At 37.8% G+C, this 21,457-nt stretch overlaps 1 protein-coding gene across 13 annotated transcripts in view; it reads right to left on the reverse strand.

Annotated features, from left to right (window-relative positions):
- Positions 1-21,457, reverse strand: part of plekha6 (pleckstrin homology domain containing, family A member 6) — a 98,780-nt gene that overhangs the window by 60,758 nt on the left and 16,565 nt on the right. For 8 of the 13 annotated variants that reach the window (XM_079857146.1, XM_079857158.1, XM_079857145.1 and 5 more), the window contains exon 1: positions 2,813-3,192. In XM_079857146.1, coding sequence (XP_079713272.1) covers positions 2,813-2,847 — 35 coding nt within the window. In that variant the 5' untranslated portion in view covers positions 2,848-3,192. Of the gene's footprint in view, positions 1-2,812; positions 3,193-16,197; positions 16,474-21,457 lie in introns of those variants that run through there. The other 5 variants (XM_079857160.1, XM_079857144.1, XM_079857148.1 and 2 more) reach the window with 5 other exon arrangements.

Here is a 21,457-nt window from a genome sequence, read left to right on the forward strand (position 1 = left end):
AAAATGGTGAAGTTACTACTGTTTACTACGGTGAAACCATAACACATCAAAATGGGATCTCCTTCAAACAGTGTATGAAGCTTTCAGAATCTTTCATTTTGTGACAGTGCTGGCTATAAGAACAATTTTCAACAGTTTGACTGCAGTACAATATTGTGAAAGAAACTATGTTTACCATGGTAAATTTTTCTATGCAAGTTAAAGTGCGATACAGATTCTATTTACAAACTAATGTTCAAAACTCCCTGGGTGATGACATCAATCAAACTGAGCTAATTCTGGAAACAAGTGCTAATTAAAAGTTTCCATGAATAAATTAACACATATAGATGTATTTTTGGTTTGAACAACTTTTTCATACAATTACTTGCAATTCTGGACTAAGCTAAGTAATTAACATGCATGAGGGAGTCTATTGGGACCTGTGTGAAATAAGATATGACAGAGATGTAAGTGCTTCTTAGAGGATGAAACAACTAGTTGGTGGGTTGCCTGAATGACTAGTCAGCTAAGGAGTCCCTGTATAATTAGGCTGGTTTCGGGTTCACCTTACCCTGAACAGAAATGTTTCTCAAGAGACATTTACAAAAGATGCATTATTGCATTTAAAAACAGTGAACCAATTTTAAGTTTTAATGTGTCAGTCAGTGGTGATGTTTTAAATGGGATAAATTTAGTCGACCACTCACATTGTGACTACAATCTGTTGGTGTACAATTTTTCTTTTCCTGCAGATTTAAGATTAGTAATGTCATTTAATTACATATTAGAAGGGGCTTAGAAGAGGAAAACTGAAAAAGGTAAAATTACTCACAGGCAAGTGACATGGCTGCCTAGATCACTCACAAGCCAATGAGATTGGTCTTGGGCCATACAGCAGAAGTCCTATTTGTGCATCTGTTCCCTTGTCAGGTCAGAGAAGAAATAGGCCAAGCTACAACAGAGACAACAGATGCGCCTCCTAGATAACCTATTATAGTAAGATTGCAGTGGAAGATGAGAGATGATGACACACTTGTACTCAACAAATATGCATTACTTTTGTTTTAAACTGGGTAAGGACGTGCATGTCCACATTTCACGTGAGATATGTTGATAAGACAGCAATGCCTGTCATGCACCTAGTGGGTAATGGCATTCAGACACATACGATACATTGAAATGATACGTTCCTGACACTCCTGAAGCCTCAAGCTGCACTTTAAACCACCTGAATGTGCACTTGTTTTTTCCACTGACAAATCCTTATTGAAGGATGAGACCTAGTCACTCGCACACACTCACACCAGCTGGAGAGGGGCGTTCCCAGAACATTCCAGAGCACAATACCACCTCCAATGGGCAAAACACACTTCTTTCCTTGCATACTTCCTCGCTGGTGAGGGTTGAGGACAGAAAACAGGTTAGCAGGCTGCAATCTTTCAACAAATAGGATGACCTGTGCTAACATTAGATCATTTCAAATCAACACAAATTCCCGACAATACCTCTTAAGTCTTGCCGAACACTGAGCCTCAGGGAATGCTGGTCTTTCCACCCTTACAAACACTGTCAGCATACTTTTATTTAGCTATAAGAGAACTGGTAACCTGGGTAGGTGTCAAAGGATGGGTTCCACTCATGGCATGATGGGAAAATCACGTTTAGCAGATACAGGTACCTCGGGATAAGTATAGCACAGGGGTGTCCAATGGTGCTGGTGGAGGACTACTATCCTGTACATTTCATCTCTAATCCAAATCAAACACACCTGAGCCAGCTAATCAAGGTCTTCGGGGTTGCTTGAAACTTCCAGGCAAGTGTGTTTTGGGCAGGTTGAAGCTAAACTCTGCAGGACATTGACACTCCAGGAGCAAGATTGGACACCCCTAGTTGAACCTTGCAAGTTACTGAACTTTAAAATCTGAGGTTCTTCTCATAGTCTCACAGACTGTTCAAAAGTACTTGGCTTTATTTCTACACCACCAGCCTTATTGTTTTATGCTGCAAGTTATTGTTCTTGCCTGAAAGCACTTTCACGCTTTGAACTTTACTGCAAGCAAACTGTTTAAGTGAGAAATTCTTCTAGTCAAAATACTCAAGCCTGCCCTGTGTTTCCCAAGAGTAATCAAGACTTGGAGGTTATCCTTCACGTCTGCAAGCAAACTCCCCCTTTACACAAATTTCCCATCTGGGAACAATGAGGAAAAACTCCATTCCCACTTTGTTCACTAATCCTAGCAACCAGACATTTTATTGAAGATACACCTTTAGTAAACATCGAGTTGAGCCATTAATGATAATATTTTACAAGCAGGTGAAAGGTTAAGAATAGGAGGTGGTTCTTAAACCTGATAACCTTCCTGGTATGAAACACTAGAAACTCACTGTGAGTGTAAAACTTCTACCAGTTTCAGTATAAAGATGTGGCTTAAGCTGGTAGCTGTGTTTTAAAAGCATGCTAGCTGTTCCAAGCTGGTTATTAGTTGGTTGAGGCCGGTTGACCAGCCACCATGTCTCAAAAACCTGGTCCTGGTCCAAGACGGCCAAAGGTAGAGTCCAGGCAACACAAATAATCTCAGGTGGCCACAGTAAAAGAAAAGCTATTTTAAAAAGGCTATTCAGATCTTTGTTGTGGTGCTATATTCCTGGCTTCTGGATCCTGCAGAAGCCCCACGCCCCCATCTAGCCATCGATCCACACACATACATAAACACATGGTCTCCTCTTGCTTCCTATCCAGAAGTAGTCCAAACAGCCCAGCACAAAGTACTACCTCTGCACCTAAACCAGCATTAACTAGAAAACAAAACCAAAACTTTAGATGACCTACCTCTCTACGCCTTCCTCCTGTGTGTCCTCTTTCATTCTTCGTTCGGGTCCCTAATCTGTATATTGTTCTCTACTGTTCCTTTTGCCTTCGTTTTTATCCTCTCCAACTTTCTCTCAACTCTCACTTTGTCCTTCTCCACACTATACCTCTCTTTTTGTGTCGGCTGTTGAACCAGAGCCAGGGTCCAGGGGCCAGAATGAGTGGAATTTAAACAAGAAAAGCAGAAACAATCGCTTCTTTGCGGGTAATATCTTTTCTTTCTCCTGCAGCTGAACTCACGCTCACATATGGATTACATTCCCAAGGAAGCAGCCAGCTGGATTTAAGCACAGTGTCTCTCTCTCTCTCTCTCTCTCTCTCATACTCCCCTCCGAATCCCCCCACAGCACAGGCCCTGCCCGCTCCCTCATTTCTGCAATGCTGTTTCTACTCTAATCATTAACTCTGATTGGGGCGGCACTATGTCCTTTAACCCTTTCAGTGGCCTCCTGCCACTCATTCCTCATGGGTTATAAAAACAAAGACTGTTCTTACTCCTGGAATACTTTGTAACATCAACTAGGATAGTGGAAGTGAACATGAGGGCCACTGATTCAGTGCTAATGGGCTGCAGAATGTTACATAACATGGTGAAGTAGGGCAATTCATCTGAGGTTTGGATGGACTATCATGCTAGGGCTTCCCTGTAATCTGTTGTCATGGGTTTGTGGGAGCATAATCATGTCCTGTCCAAACTGCTCAGACTGTCCGCAAAAGGTTGAAGGGAACAAGCGATTAGACACACTAACGTTTGCTAGTTTGGATGTTACAGTTGCACCACTTTAGCAGTATTTCAGCAAAAAAAAAAATTGTGCAGAGATGTGCAGTGTACAATATATAATTTAAATAATTCTCATTATTTTTAGTGCAAACATGCAATCTCCGTGCTATTTGCCTGAAATTAACACCACACTAAATGACACACTAAATAAAATTTCATTTTAAAGCAGCGCTATTTGGCTTCTGCAGTTAATGTTGCACTGAACTGCAGTACATGCAACAATACTTGCCTAGTGAAATTAACACTGCACTAAATGACAGTTAACAATTTTTTTTCCAACTTTTGCTTTGTGCAATTAATGTCACACTAAACGACACACACGCAGTGCTATTTATCGAGTGAAATGTCACACTAAACAATGGTAAAACATTTTTTGTCTACAAGCAGTTCTGCATATGCGATACAATCCCAAATTATGGCAAATTGCGGTACTCCATAGCCTGGCTAACGTCAGACCTCGTCTCATTGAGATGTGGTCTGGGAACCACATTTTCATTTTCTCGTATTTGAGGCGTGGTTTACGAATGCCCAGAGCTGTTTATTGGGCGCTACGAATGTCTATCAAATGCGCCTGTACGTAGCTCATAGCAAATCGTTTCAATTATACCAGATGACGTATGTAGAGCGACAGGAATTTTTAGCCGTGTTTACACCATTACCTTATTTTCTATAATTCCTTACATGTATCAGCCCTAGTTAAAACAATTGTTTACTAATGAAAATAAAAAATCTGCCAATATCAACTCACTTTAACTCGTTCCAAGTCCGCAAGACTTTTTCTTCTGTGGAACAAAAAAGGAGATGTTTTAATTAGCAGAATGATCTTTTCCATACAGTGAAAGTGAATTGTGACTGTTAAGTACCAAAAATTACAAAAAGCATAAAAGTAGTCCAAGTAATGTGCACTATTCCAAATTGCTTGCTCCATTGCTCCTGATTTTGCATAAGTACATACAAAAACGCAGCCAGATCATACAAACAAACAGCGCTATAAATGAGCACAAATTCATTTAATTACTAATTCAGCTTTGCTTAATGACAGCTTTTAGCCTCTATAATAGCTTCCATCTCTGTGCTTTCTGCAAAGTGAGACAAGCCACATTGTTGTCATGTACATTGATATCTTTGTAGTCAGAGTAGAATATCAATGATAATGACAGAGAAAAAAGTCTGTGGAATGACATAGGGATTATTAACAATGTTAGGCCACACATCTAATAATTTATGATCATGAGTTGTATTTCAATTTTTTGGCCTGCAATGTTCAGTTATAATCCTACAATGGTTATTTCATTAATTTGTAATTACATGACCAGAATGGGCTGATTTGTGCGTAACAAGATATAATGTTCTTGAGGATTGCTCCATAACTTCAAGCCATTATCAGCTACAGTTAAGAAGCTAATGAGGGGTTTTGGCAACAAGCATTCTGGCCTTTCAAGAATTCCAAGGTCAAAGCACAGTTTATTTACAACCGTGTAGATCGCTACATTACTTGTGTTACCATTTTATTCGTCTTCTATTGGTTTATCAGCTGTGTACAAAGCAATTCTACAAAATGTATCTTCCCCTGCTTCTAACATACTCAGCCCTAGTTAAAGAGACATTTCACCCCAAAATGAACATTCTGTCATCATTTACTCATCCTCAGGAGTCTTATAGACAACTTTTATGATGTTTTTGGTTACTTTTGAAACTTGACAGCCCCTGGTTACCATTCACTTTCATTATATGAAAAAAGAGAATCATGAACATCCTGTCTATTATCTATATGCTACGAGTTCTATGAAACCATTTGGATTTGGAACAACATGAGGATTTTTAGGTGAACTGTCACTTTAAGTCCATCTCTGATTCCTATAAGTGGTTGCAATTTTCACATACAAGGCCTCTGTCCCAGCTATTCACTGCCAAAACAAACTTCTAATGAGGACTGTCCGCATAACTTATCCTGGCGTCTGATGGCCATTGCATGTCGTATTAGTGCTTGCAATATGGCCACTTGTTTTCCAAAATGCTAACACTGATCTACAGACAAAGCTCTCCCAGTGTCCATGCCGTATCATTGCACATTCTTCAGTGATGCTCCTTCCGTCTTATCAGACACTCTGGCTGCCTTCTCACAAACACTTCGGGTTCAAGACCTGGGAGGCAGGCAAAACACCAAAACATCCCAAAACCCAGCTGGCTCTCAACAGGATGAATATAAATGCGGACTTTGTTTTTTAATGGATTCTTCTCATGAAAAAACATCTGACTTAAGTTTTAAAAGCATAGGAATATGAAAGATGGAAAAAACTATAGAAGTAAAGAAATCATAAATAAACAAATAATATTGATTCTGTATTTTTAAATTGTCAGGGTTTACACTTGAGGTGGGCAAATATACTATTCAATAATAATAATAATAATAATAATAATAAAAGATATGAAAATATACAAAACAATGTGTAAAATACCTGTTCACTGGCTTGATCTATCTTTATGTCCATGGGGTTTGAAAGCTTCTCAGTAAGATATTAAGCATTTATTCTTAGTAATATATCAAGTGGTGACATGATGCAAGGTTATATCCATTTCCTGTTCCATTACCACCTCATTAACACATCATTGTAAACCAGACTGGTAGTACACAAATGGACCCATGGGTAAAGTGTGCTCTGGAGTTCTGGCACAAACGCCTTTTTTTCATACATGCAGATGGTTTCAGTTACAGATGGTTCCACTTTCATGTTAAAAAATTATCTTCAAATATATGGCTTAGAGAATTGTAATCTTCATAATGTAACAGCATTTAAATATAGTAAATGCAATGGCAACAAATGGAACCACAGTGATACACACAGCTCAGACCTGATGCAAATAAGAACTATAATAATAAAAATAAATAAACGATTCATCATAACTTACTCTTATGTTGTTCCAAACCTCTAAGACTTCTGAGAAAGAGAAACACAAAAACTTTTAAGAATATCCAGACCAGTCTTTTCAATATTAATAAAAGTGAATAAGGATGTTAAGCGTCAATAAATCTGAAAAAAAAAATACCATAAGAAATATCATAAAATTGTCCATATGAATCAAATTACATCCATATGACAGTCCAATTTGTGAACAAATCATTGCTTTGAATTGGATTCTTGCAATGCATCAGTTGTTCCAGTCTCAATTATTCAATCACGAATCAAACTGATCCAGTTCTCAAATTCTAATTGGTTTAATAACCCAATCTCACATATTAACATATCACAGATGGGGACGATTTACAATAAAAAAAAGCAACTTAATTTTTGGTGTTTGTCACACAAAGCTATTGAATGACTTTATAACAACCGGAGTATAGTTTACATGTCATATGGTTAATGGTTGTATGGTGCTTAAGCATAATTTTAAAGAGCTTAAAAAGTTTCACTCCCCTATTTATTATAATCTCTCTTTTTAAGGAAAAGAGCAACCAGCACAGCCATTAAAATATCTCCTTTTGTGTTCCACAGAAGAAATAGAGTAATATGGGTTTGGAGCAACATGAGGATGAGTAAATAATGACAGAACTTTTTTTTTTTTTTTGTGAACTTTCTTTTTCTCTACATGTGAGAGTCCACACAGACTGGCTTCAAAATGTGCACTCTGTCACATGCTCTGCAGAGCTTTTAGACAGGTGGCTTATTTATGCTTCCCTGGTCACCATGGAGTTAGTGCCAGCTCTCTAGCCTTGCACAAACAAATTTATACTGGAAATGGACAGTGTGTGTGTGTGTGTGTGTGTGTGTGTGTGTGTGTGTGTGTGTGTGTGTGTGTGTGTGTGTGTGTGTGTGTGTGTGTGTGTGTGTGGTGGATAAGGGGTGCGAGGGAAACCAACAGAGGGACAGAGCAACAGTGCGAGGACACTTTGTTTGCTCTTGTTACATAAGCATAACCACATGCAAATGTCCACACACACAGTCAACATACAATCTGTTCATAAGGAAGAAAAGTAGCTGGACAGGATCAAACACAAAAGACTTGACATGGCTCTAGCGTACAACTGAAACCCTGCAGAACATTTTATCTACAGTACAACCAGAGGCAAATATTTGAGGACAGCAGGGGGAGGTTTCTCTGAATTGATGTGGTCTGGTATTCCAGTCCACTTCTTGTCTGAGATGTCTCAGATGGAGGAGTCTAGAATGCTTTCAACTTCGACACTAACCAAGGTCAGCCTTCAACCTGGCATGGCTCTTGGGCATAAAATCCAGCGCCTTTATCAAGAGCGAGTCAACACAGATGGCCGGCCTACCGAACCTACTCACGGACACACAAACAATCACACACACGTTGAGTCCTTTCAACACATGAGATAATCTGAGGCACACGCATGCTCGGGCGAGGTCCGTTGGGGAATGTTATTTATCGCTATTTGTCCGACCACACAGCAGCTTGATTCATTGCCTGGGGTCCAATGTCTCGTAAGACCCACAAATCTCCCCCTTCTTGGGCCAATTAAAACATTCCAGCAGCACAATCCCTTGTTTTCATTGAAGACTATTAACTTGTAATTCACCACTAATCTGTAAACCAACACGACCACAAGCATCTCTTCTCAAACCGTAGAGTACAAAACTTGAAAAAAACACCTGCTCTTTCTCAGTTACTGTTGTCGACAAACAGAAAACAAGAACTGTCTAATGCCATTTGTGACAAGTTTGGTTCTCATTAACCATTTGAGAGTTTATTGGACCGCACTTTGATAGGATGGAGGGATGAAACGGGCCACAGAAAGACCCATTATTCCTAGCCTAAGCAAGACTATGATGGAACAGGTACAGGCAGGTTCCATGAACAAGAAGAATTTAGGTTATTTGTGGCTGTATGCCACTTACCCTGAGTGGACTAACCCACTAGGCAAAGAGCATTAAACCTTTTATCTTATCGATGGTGGTGCTAATTTTGGAATCCCTAGTGAGGCGCGAGCTTGCGTTTAAATGCTGATAACCAGCTAGAGATTTAAAGAGCATGAAAGAACAGAATGTTACTGACCTACAATAAAATTTCATATTGGTTATTGTGATGGATTTTAATAGATAAGATCTATTAAGATCTATTAATCTTTTAAACTAACCATGTTTCTAACATCTAAACCTACCCCTTTTAGGTCTAACATTCTAACACTTTGGACAGAACATACCAAAACGTTCTGTTCTTTGCCTATTTGTGTTATGGAAAATTCTCAAGTGCTGACCATGACAAAATCAAAAATATATTGTCTGTATTATGTCAAGATATATTGAGTAATCAACTGAACTCTCAACCCTTTACAACGTTTGTGATGATTCAAGATATTTTTGCTTATGCCAGTAACAGAGGGTAAGAAGGTGGGGGCTTGCTTTACCAATTGAACCAATCATATTGATAGAAGGTGACGTGAGTTAAGTCACGATGATCTTATTTGTTGTGTCTGTCTATATCCTATAAAACCTGATGTATTCCTGTTTACTGGTGGGATTCTCTCTGAATTTGTCTGAGATCCTCCGGCCGTGCTTCTTCTTGGTGGAGATTCTCTGAGAACTACTCGAGAACTCTCCTGGCCGTGATTAAAGCATTTAAAGGACATTTGCTGAAGTCTGTCTGTTTATTATTGCTGCGCAACAAGTTAGTTAGGGGAACAAGTTAGAGTACAGGATTAGACCACTCAGCCGTCGTCGATGTGTAGACGCGTAGGGTATAGGGTTAGACTCGGCCGACGTCGATGTGAAGACGTGATGGAGTATAAATATTATAGGAACTAACGTCGACTGTAGACGTTTGGGGACGTCGATTGTAGACGAGACCCAGGTAGAGTAGGAGAAAAATCTACCACATTATCTACAGCTCCTCTAGTTTTAAATTAGTCTTAGTTTGGACATACAAATGGCCATCAAGTGACCAGTCTGCATAGGAACTCCAACAATAATGTTCAAAAAGCATCCCAGGAATAGAACTTAAGTTCCTTTTAAAAACCCTAACATCCTTAACATCAACACCCTGTGGCCATATTGCAAGAATAACTCAACTGTCTCTCTTGATAAATAGAGATCACATTAATTGCATTCTGTTTTCATGAGGGAAAACCATTCCTTGGCAACGATTCAGTAACAACAAGTGGTGAGATAAAAAAATAAAATAATGAGCTCTCTGTAACTTTTAATCCAGAACCCTTTACAGTGACCAGGTCAGGTTAGTAGCAGGTCATAGGAAATGATTAAAAGGATTTCTTTATGGACTGGAAAAATGATTACAAACAGTCATGTCCAGATGGATGAGGTTCCATCTCGGGGTGTAGGTTTGTTTTGGAAAGCACATGTTTGTCTGTGTGTATTAGTGGCTTAAATGAGTCTTGTGAGCAATTTAAAAAGATGTCAACACCTCTTTCCTGATGACATCCGACCGTGTTTAGACAAAGGTGCATTCTATGTGCCTGACGTCTCATCAGAGAGGTATTTACTCTGTCCTGTTCCTCCTCTTGCCTGAGGCGAAATACTGGAGGTGTGATAAACAGGTCTCTACAAGCAACACAACTGTATTCTTTCAGAAACATGTCATCTTTGTTTTCTGATTTAGGACCAGGTTCCACACTAAACGTTACCGTAACCTCTAATTAAAGAGCTGACTGCAGATCAGTGGAAATGACTGGCTCCAAGTTGGCCCGACACACAAAAATGACTTCCAGTAATGCAGAAAAGAAAACAGTATACAGTTGTATTTGTCATCTGGATACTTTTTTGCCTACTGTTTTATGAAGACATAATTACTCTTTTCATATACTGGTATTTTTGCCTACTTTATAGGAGGGAAGTATGAATATTCGGATTCAGCAGTGTAGAAAATTATTGTAATTTCAATGGTAAAAGACTAAAAATGCTACAGTAAAACCAGTAAGTTTCCTTCATTTGTAAAAAAAAAAAAAAAAAAAAAATTGTACATTTTCAAGTAATCCATGAGACCCAAGTGCTTTGTTTGCGCAAAAAAAACCCCCCAACAACCCATAACTGACCACTTTATTTACAAATTATTAATCTCCAACACACATTCATGCAACAGCGTCTGCTCTTGCGTCAACACGACAACACGCATGTGTTGCGGTGCTCTCGTGAAAACGCCTTGGAGATAAATATTTTATAAATAAAGTGATTTTTTTTTTTTTTTTTTTGCGTAAACAAAGCTCTCGCTTCATAAAATTGAGGATAAACCACTGGAGTCACATGGATTACTTTCATGATGTCTTTTCTGGGGCTTGAAAGTTGTAGTTGCGTACACTGTCAATGGAGGGACATGAAGCTCTCAGATTTAATTAAAAAAACCTTTATTTGTGCTCTGAAGATGAACGAAAGTCTTACAGGTTTGGTTTTGGAACGACATGACGGTGAGTAATTAGTGACAGAAATTTCATTTTCAATAATTATTGCATTATTTTAGTGTCATGTTTGTGCATTTTTGAGTATGAAACCGTGCACCTTCTATATATTAGTATTTACATCAGCTTGTGGAAAAGCTACTTGTGATGAGCTTTGATTCTTTACTACCTGTGTTTTATGGTGGTTCTCACGTTGGTATATTAGCATTTTCATTTAAAGAGGCATGTTTTTTACTGCAACTTTTAGTTCAATTTGTAAAACCTAAAAAAATATGTACTATGAACAAGCATTCATTTACAGCAACGCTCTGTGTAGCATAATAGTCATAACAGCTCCCCCACTGGACACCAGCCAAAAATATCTCCATTCCAGAAGAGCAGCCCAGCAGAGAACGAGTGCAGGACCACTCAAAGAGCAATTAAATTGGCCATAGTGGTTCAGAGAACAAAGGAACCATATCACTAAAGCACCATGTCAACCCGCTCTCCTGAATCCATGTCTGAAATGACTTCCTGTGCCTCACCTCGTCTTCTGCTCTCTCTCTTTCATATTAGCCATCTAAATGATACTCCAGAGACAGAGGTGGGAGGAAGTGACTTGTGCAGACAGAGCACAGATACTAAAGCCTCTAATTTACACTGTGTGTGTGTGTGTGTGGGGGGGGGGGGGGGGGGGGATGGCTATATGGAAATTGGCTATTGCTAATAATGTTGTGGCGAATTAGGACCCCAGATGGCCTTGCACAGTAAATCAAGAACAGACAATACGAGTTGTCGTTTCATCTCACAACGTCAGCCCTTAATCAGGATTGTGTTCTTTGTTGAGCAAAAGACTTTTGCCTTGTTATTTAGTCCTGGCTTTTTTTTAAGGATCTCTGTCTGGAATCTTTATGACTCATAACCCTTGCAAACAAATACAGTGGTACATTGGAAAAGTAATGATAATACTTGGTTACTTTTAAATGTACTGCATGTGTTCATTCATCTACTATGGCATTACATGGTACTTCAAAAAAGTCTATGGCATTTTTCCACCAACATACTACTTCTTAATTTATAAGAATATCAATTAACAGTTGTTAAATATCTGTACATTTCATGAATAAATGTTTTATAATAATAATTGTTTAAATATATAATAATAGTTATAATAAATATATTACTATATGCCTCCTACTATACACCTCAAAATAAAAATAAATAAATAAAAAATATTATTATTAATATTACTATTACCATTATTATTATAAATAATGTATTATATTACTTTAGTATATTTATATTTATTCTTACTGTATTATTATGTTGTGGAAATAATGAATAATTTTAATTTCTGTAGGTTTGTTAAAAAAAATTATTCTTTAAAAATAAAAAATCATTTTAATATTATTTTTAGGATGCATTTCTGCCAAAATGTATATTACCATAATGCTTTTTTAATTTAAATTACAAACAGCACAACAAAAAACTTAAGTACTTTTGATTTCAACATGATTTTTTTTGCATTAATGCAATAATTATGCGGTAAGCTTAAAATTGAGCAAAGGGAGTTAGATGTCCATGACTGTCATAAAAACAATGTCACAATGCAAAAATATTCTTAGTTAATAGTTTCAAAAAACCTTTAAAAAAATTATTTATGCAAGAAATAATTGCTTATTACTTTTTATGGAATATGACCAAGATATTTCTTTTTATGAGATTCATACAGTTATTTAACAATCATTTTCTTTTACTTTCTTATTTATATTTTCTCGCCAGCTTGATATGCTTAAACTTGGAAATTTCTTTGACAGTTTTTATATATATATATATATATATATATATATATATATATACACACTCACCTAAAGGATTATTAGGAACACCTGTTCAATTTCTCATTAATGCAATTATCTAATCAACCAATCACATGGCAGTTGCTTCAAAGCATTTAGGGGTGTGGTCCTGGTCAAGACAATCTCCTGAACTCCAAACTGAATGTCAGAATGGGAAAGAAAGGTGATTTAAGCAATTTTGAGCGTGGCATGGTTGTTGGTGCCAGACGGGCCGGTCTGAGTATTTCACAATCTGCTCAGTTACTGGGATTTTCATGCACAACCATTTCTAGGGTTTACAAAGAATGGTGTGAAAAGGGAAAAACATCCAGTATGCGGCAGTCCTGTGGGCGAAAATGCCTTGTTGATGCTAGAGGTCAGAGGAGAATGGGCCGACTGATTTAAGCTGATAGAAGAGCAACTTTGACTGAAATAACCACTCGTTACAACCGAGGTATGCAGCAAAGCATTTGTGAAAGCCACAACACGCACAACCTTGAGGCGGATGGGCTACAACAGCAGAAGACCCCACCGGGTACCACTCATCTCCACTACAAATAGGAAAAAGAGGCTACAATTTGCACGAGCTCACCAAAATTGGACAGTTGAAGACTGGAAAAATGTTGCCTGGTCTGATGAGTCTCGATTTCTTTTGAGACATTCAGATGGTAGAGTCAGAATTTGGCGTAAACAGAATGAGAACATGGATCCATCATGCCTTGTTACCACTGTGCAGGCTGGTGGTGGTGGTGTAATGGTGTGGGGGATGTTTTCTTGGCACACTTTAGGCCCCTTAGTGCCAATTGGGCATCGTTTAAATGCCACGGCCTACCTGAGCATTGTTTCTGACCATGTCCATCCCTTTATGACCACCATGTACCCATCCTCTGATGGCTACTTCCAGCAGGATAATGCACCATGTCACAAAGCTCGAATCATTTCAAATTGGTTTCTTGAACATCATTGTACTAAAATGGCCCCCACAGTCACCAGATCTCAACCCAATAGAGCATCTTTGGGATGCGGTGGAACGGGAGCTTCGTGCCCTGGATGTGCATCCCACAAATCTCCATCAACTGCAAGATGCTATCCTATCAATATGGGCCAACATTTCTAAAGAATGCTTTCAGCACCTTGTTGAATCAATGCCACGTAGAATGAAGGCAGTTCTGAAGGCGAAAGGGGGTCAAACACAGTATTAGTATGGTGTTCCTAATAATCCTTTAGGTGAGTATATATATATATATATATATATATATATTCACCAAATTAGGGGGAAAGACTTTTCTTTAAATGTAGAGACTATCCTCAAACATTATGTGCTGCAAGGGTATTTTGGGGAAAGGTGTGTCTAAATGAGCTTTTATCTCTGCACAAACTCAGATAACATCACACTCCCACACTGAACACTGAAGAGCTCCTTAGACACTGGACACATTCTTCCCCTCTCCCGTCTGTCATCTTCCAGCTTTTTGTTCACCTCTCCTGATCCGTCGGCCAGTGCCAAGTCTGTCCATCCAGACACCGAGGCAACTATTCACCCTGTGCTAGTCACGTCGAGGGACGCCGGCCCGGTCCAGAGAGCGGCCAATCTGACGACTGCCAAACCAACTTCTGCCAACTGACTTCTGCCATAGCAACAACGCTAAAAAAATCATATATTAACATGCAAGGGTGGATCTTTGAAATTTATGCTGTTGTTTAGCTTTTCATTGAATGTGGATGCAAAAACTAGGCATTATAACCCAAACTGCATTGCAACTGGTTTGCGGGATGTTTTGTAACTTTTAGCACAGTTCTCAATGTTTAATCTTTTCTTTTCTGCAGATGATGGCAGCCTGCCCATCACAAATGAGCATCTTTGCATTTCCCCTGAAATCCAAATATAGCGTAGAAATTAGCAAGTCTGAAATTCGCCGCGGCACCGCAGTTCCACCACGTGCCACTAAGCTCCAGATTTTAAACTCTCTAAAATTAATTCCAGGAGTTTACGGTCTCCCATTAAAATTTTTAAGCTGCCTCGTGGCTTATGTTAATCAGAGGTTTAAACTCAGAATGGCGGGATGTATATCAACAGCCAACAGCAGCATCAACCAGCTGCAGTCTTCAAATCAGTTTGTGTTCCCGAATTCAGCATATACCGCAGGCGCAGGTATACAGGTACTCTGTCCTCGCCAGAAAGAGTAAATCAAGAAGCAGGGGACGGTGAAACACCCTTCAGGAATGATCCACGGCTATAATTATCTGTTTCTGCTTGGTTTGAGGTGATGAGGGCATATTCCTGTTGAATGCTTTACACCTGGGCATCTGGATAACCTCAGACAACATCTGTCTTAGCATGAGTGTATGCATCTTTGCTGTATGTCATCTGTTTTTGCTGCCTTTAAGCTAACGTGATGAATCATAACTTCGTCAGTTCATCTACTCATGTATGTCGGAGGGTTATTATCGTTAACTAAAACTTTTTTTTGTTATTAGAAATAAAGTAGAAATTGAATAAAATGTAAACATTAGATTAAAAAACTTAAACTAAACAAAAGTTGAAGCAATAAAATGACTAACTGAAAATGAATAAAAAACTAAAACTGAACTAAAACTAAAATGAAGACTATAATATGTTTTTTAAAATCCGTTAAAAATGAATACATTAGTTAACATGAATTAACTATGAACAATATATTTTTATAGCATTTATTAACCTTTGTTGATGTTAGTTAATAAACATCTAATTGTTCATTGTTTGTTCATATTAGTTCACACTGCATTAACTAATGTCAACAGATACAAATTCTGATTTTAATAATGTATTAGTAAATGTAGGAATTAACATTATCTAAGATTAATAAATCATATGTATTGTTTATCATTAGTTCATGTTAACTAACTAATGTTAACATATGAAACCTTATTGTAAAGTGTTACCAATGTAACTAAAATGAAAATATAACAATAAATGCCGATTCAAAATCTTTGAAATCGTGGTTCTGGAAGACTAGAAAAAATCAATTTCATGTTCTCATTTACACTTGATCTAAATCATTCAGATCACTCCTAAAATGACCCCACATCTTTCATATTTACCCTAAATCTGCAAGATATGCTATCTGTAAAACAGGAAACATTTGGTCTAGCGTCTTCTGGTCTTTGGACAATGCATCAAAATCCCCTTCTCTGTCTAGACACCTTGTATCACATATCGAACACACACACACACACACACACAAGCTCACATGCATCCATTGATTACTTCACATCTTTCCTGGAGCTAGCAACATAGAAATGACAGAACAGAAACCAGGGATTTGGATGTAGAAAGGAGGACTTTCCTTCTCTTTTCACACCCAGCTAAAGATTCCCCAATGGAAAGAAGTGATCCTACCTTGCTGAGAGTGATTTAGTGTCTGAGAATGGTCTCGGTTAAGTCTTCGGTTTGCGCTTCCTTCACTGCCTCCCTCTCTTCTCCCTGTTACTGTGCTCCTGAAGCGTGGTGGTGTGGTATGAAGGGGGGGTGGCTGGCGAAGAGAAAGAAAGGGAGAGGGTGAGTGAGTGAGAGAGAAAGGGAGAGCAAAGAATCAAAAGCTCCAGGGTAAAGACGGCGAAACTTGAAACCACCGGTGGTTCTCAGACAATCATTTCCCCCCTCTCCTTTCTCTCTACTCCACTCATCAACCTCAAAGTAAATCCCTTCCTGGTGCGTAAGAACAGCTATTTTTTCCCTCCAATCCAGATTCAATAAAGAAAATGAATAGGAGAATTGTACATCCAGCAGGGCCGGACGTAAAAATATAACCTGTCAGTCGACTTCCTTCTTTAAACCACACACTCGCATACAGAAATGCAGCGGTTTTCATTTTCCCACACTCGGGTTCAGCTTTTAAATGTATTTTACTTCCAGAGAGGAGAAGCCATGGCAACATTTTCTAATAAAGGGAAAGGGCTGAGGTCAGGTGCACTGTGGCCGGCCATGAGAGTGTCTGACTGAGCATTTGGGGAAGGCTAACAACCGTACTAGAGATAGCGGTCTCCTGAGAGGCATGGAGGACTATGGGATATAGGTGGTGATTACACTGCACACTTTTTATCTTCTTCTTATTGCTCTCCCAGCGTGCTTCTCATTGTTCCTCACGTGCCCGTGCACGTACACAAAGTCATATCATTTATGATGTCATACAGGCCCCTGTGCAGAAACACCCAATCAGATCTGTGCGTGTGTGCGGTGAGAATGTGCACAGCCATATAACACAGAAAAAAAGCTATATGTTTTATCCAGCATAAAGGGAATCCCAAATACGGGGACATTTGAATCTACATTTAAATTAAATTAATTGCCAGCTTATCATTATCAGCCAGAATGATAAGCTGGCAATTAATTTAATGTTACAGCCAATAACTGATAAATGTCTGATATTAAAATAAAAATTCTAATCCATTTTGTCAAATTTCAACGATCGATAGATAGATAGATAGATAGATAGATAGATAGATAGATAGATAGATAGATAGATAGATAGATAGATAGATACGGACAGACAGACAAACATAGATAGATAGATAGATAGATAGATAGATAGATAGATAGATAGATAGATAGATAGATAGATAGATAGATAGATAGATAGATAGATAGATAGATAGATAGATAGATAGATAGATAGATAGATAGATAGATAGATGGATACGGACAGACAGACAAACATAGATAGATAGATAGATAGATAGATAGATAGATAGATAGATAGATAGATAGATAGATAGATAGATAGATAGATAGATAGATACGGACAGACAGACAAACATAGATAGATAGATAGATAGATAGATAGATAGATAGATAGATAGATAGATAGATAGATAGATAGATAGATAGAAAATATATATTTCATATACATCTGTACATCACACTGCCTTTATTTTTTTTTTTTTTATTTTTTTATTTATTTACATTGTATGCCTAATATTACAAAGTCTTATATAAGATTATCAGTAGCCGTCCTGTTTGTTTTTCCGAAAAACACAGAAATTGTCCTTAAAAAAAAAAATCAGCATGTGTCAGTGTGCCTGTGAGTAATTACTGGAGTGCTCTGAGTCTTTATATTTCCCTATAATCACACACACCCACAAGACTTCCCGACCCTCTCCACGCTTGTACTCGTGTTTAACGTTACGGTTTTCGGCAAGGTCGGAGGTTAAGTGTTGTCAGACCCACTACTGTAGAGTAGCCGTGTTTGCGGGAAAGTGCCTCTAATGGCCAACATACACGACGAGCTACTGCAGGCCTGCTGGGAGTGCCGTGACACTTTTTCATATTTTATGAAGCTGTTTTTCAGAACACTGGCAAATGACACAATATATAAAGCTACGACAAAAACCTTTCATCTATTTCTCTGTTGCAATAAACTGGGCTTTGGCTTTTGCTATTTTTTGTGTAAAAAGGATATAGCTGCTCTGAATACAGTTTGCTATCATTGGGAACAAACAAAGCTTCATCTACACGACACATCTGTATATGGTATTACTCTGCTTTGTAACTAAATCAGTGTGTTCTGCCCAAGACAGAATGGTGGGAAAATACCATGACAACTTCTTTGTTCAAGTAAAACAAGTCTATTGTTATCGGATCTTCGCGGCTCTGCGGAGGTTGCGCGTTCCCCCAGCTGCCGCTCCTCTAATTCTCTCTTTCTCATCTGGTTTTTACCTGGTTTAACAGAACAAAAAGACACAATAAAGACCTCTTTCTCCCACAGCAGATGACCAGGTCAACCGTACCGCAGAGTGTTGACATTTAGCGCCCTTACGAGGGTGTAGAACTTAACATTAAAATAACCACGTGTCTCTAGTTGGAGAGAAAACAGAGCAAGAGAGATTACGGTGTCCTCTGCTTTGACAGTATTATGACCCATAAAGTTTAGACAGTGTCCAGATGCTGTCACTTACAGCACACGTGATCCAGAGAGGTTAGAAAACTGAACTTTTGGATTGTCCAGTGATCATTAACCAGGTCATACAGGGAACAGGCTGTACATGTCCATGATCAATGTTGCAACATGGCAAAGTTTAAAAGTTTATCAATGAAAACGGCTTATAGTGTTGACCTGACAGAGAACAAAACTCTTAGAGACACAGAATTAATATTACCACCTCCATAAGTGTAAAGCTGAAATTTAGCTTTATGAACATATTGAGGAAATTAAACAATTAAATATTTATTACATTTTTATTTTAGAGGAAATTAAACAATTAAATATTCATTACATTTTTATTTTCCCCTTGCAATAATTTATTAATACCATTCAAAAGTTTAGGGTTGACATGATTTTTTCAATATTTTTGAAATAAGTCTCTCATGCTCACCATGTACTTGATCGAAAATTCATTAAAAACATAAATATTACTATTAAATTTGAATATACTTATTTATATTTAATACATTTTAAGGCGAGACACGGCAGGCAAAAACATTGTTTTTTTTTTTACTGGTCAATTTTGAGATTTTTGGATATTTGTCTTCAATAACATGTCTTCTTTCAGACTGTGGTGAAAAAAAGTCCGAAATACACATTTAGGTCTTTATTTTACTACACTTTGTCTGTTTGCGTCTGCAGATTTCACGTAAATTCAACAAAAGTTGTCGTTGTAAATCATCCCGCCGATCTGCGATCTCTGTCTGTTCTCTGTCAACACAGGCACGGCTGGAAAGCTCTCTCTTCACTGTACAATGCTGTCGGATCCAAATATGGTCATTTCCTTTTTATCAGCAACCAATCGCGAAAGTAAAAGGGCTGAATGCGCAATCTCATTGGCTGATGATAAATCTTTAAAGCCCGTTTTCTCAAAATGACCTTTCTCTCATACTCCAAGTCCGAAATCTCCACTTCAGTAGCACCTATATACACCAAACTTTCCAGTCTTGTACCTAGTTATATTATGAAGACATTTACAGAGGGATTTGTAAATATATTATTCCTAGCCTGATTTATATAACATTTTATTCCAAAAAACATGGCGAAAATCATTTTTTTAAGGCTATTGACAGTATATTCTGATTTACAGGATAACAAAAGTAGATATCCATAAATCCCTCTGTAATTATTTCCCCATCTAATATGTGAACACAATGAAAAAATTATTTTTAATCTGGCTTTATTCAATACTCAGATTTCGTTTTTTAAAATATATACAAATTAGCGCATATTTAATTAGATATTGCCTAATTTGCATATTTAAACATTAAATTACAGAAAACTTGTAATACATTTTTTTTCTCATCTTAATGTAGGTAATCAACTGGGAAAGTTTCATGGTGATATCTGCTAGTTAAAAATTGTACCCTATTCACCTGTAGTGTCTCGCCTTAATATCAATATAAAATGTAATATTTTTGTTGAAACAGACTTTTTCAAATTCAAAACAACTTTTCATAAAATTATAAATGTCTTTACAGTCACTTTTATGCATTCTTGCTGAAAAAAAGTATGAATGTCTTTAAAAATCGAACTTTTAATTATTTTTTAATGCATTTTCAAATTAAATGCCCACTGTAGTCTAAGCAAATTTATTTTATGGGAAACATTGATACTTATAAAACTAGTACTGTACTGAGAAGTACAAAAAAAAAGTCAAATTTTTTTTTTAATTATTTATTTAGCATGAAAATGAATGTGCACCAACAGCTTTAAAGTGGGGGGGGGGAAATGCAATAGCAAATAGTTGTTTTTGATAGAAACTATGTCTCCTTAGCGAAAATGGATTGTATCAATAAGGAAATCATTCCTTACAATGGTAAATATTAAAGTACCAGAGAATTCACATCACCGCTGTTTGAAAGGGAAGGCTTTGTTTATATATAAAAAAAGGTTATCTATCAATTATATCATCTATCAACAATTATATTTAAAATAGAATGTTAATCTAGATAAGATAGAGTGGTTTCGTTGGAAAATTACAGAGGCAATAACATTACGTTGGAAATTTGTCCATATTAGGAAGCCATCCATTGACTTTAATGTCTCTGAAGACATGAGAGCAGGCTCTTTTCCCATGCCCTATCAGCAGAGCTGTGCTAAATCGGGACAGATGAGCAGAGACCATTCAGCGCCTGACAGAGATGAGTCTGTAAGAGAGAAGGACATGGGCTGCAGGACATGTGCTAACTCCATGCTAATAAAGCTGACCATCAATGTCCGTCACTGGACTGCAGTGCCATGACTACTGCTGGCCGCCGGGATGAGGGCAACGTCAAGGGCAAGAGATCTCGGAGAGGACAGAAAACACTGACATATAAAAATACTAAACGGGGAGTAAAAAGCAAAAAGCATTACCAGCAGTCAGTACAGATATCTCATTGCTGATTTCTCTTAGTGGCAGATTTTTTACAGCAACATTATACCCAACCTGGGAGCCATATTAGCAATGGAAGTCATATATGCCACAGAAAAAGTAAACAACTGTGCAAATGAGGACAGATGCATCTGGAGGCCAAAGCAAAGAACGATTAAGCAAATTAGCTCTTGAAATAGTTTTTCAGTTCACTGCTGCCTCAGACATTTGGATAGTCTGGTTATATCCAGTTGAAGATTTTTTCTGTCCATTACGATTGTTGCTTTTCAAATTGTATGATATTAGCCAGATGAGATCTTGCA

The sequence above is a fragment of the Squalius cephalus genome (genome assembly GCF_949319135.1).
Source record: "Squalius cephalus genome assembly, chromosome: 22".
NCBI lineage: Eukaryota > Metazoa > Chordata > Actinopteri > Cypriniformes > Leuciscidae > Squalius > Squalius cephalus.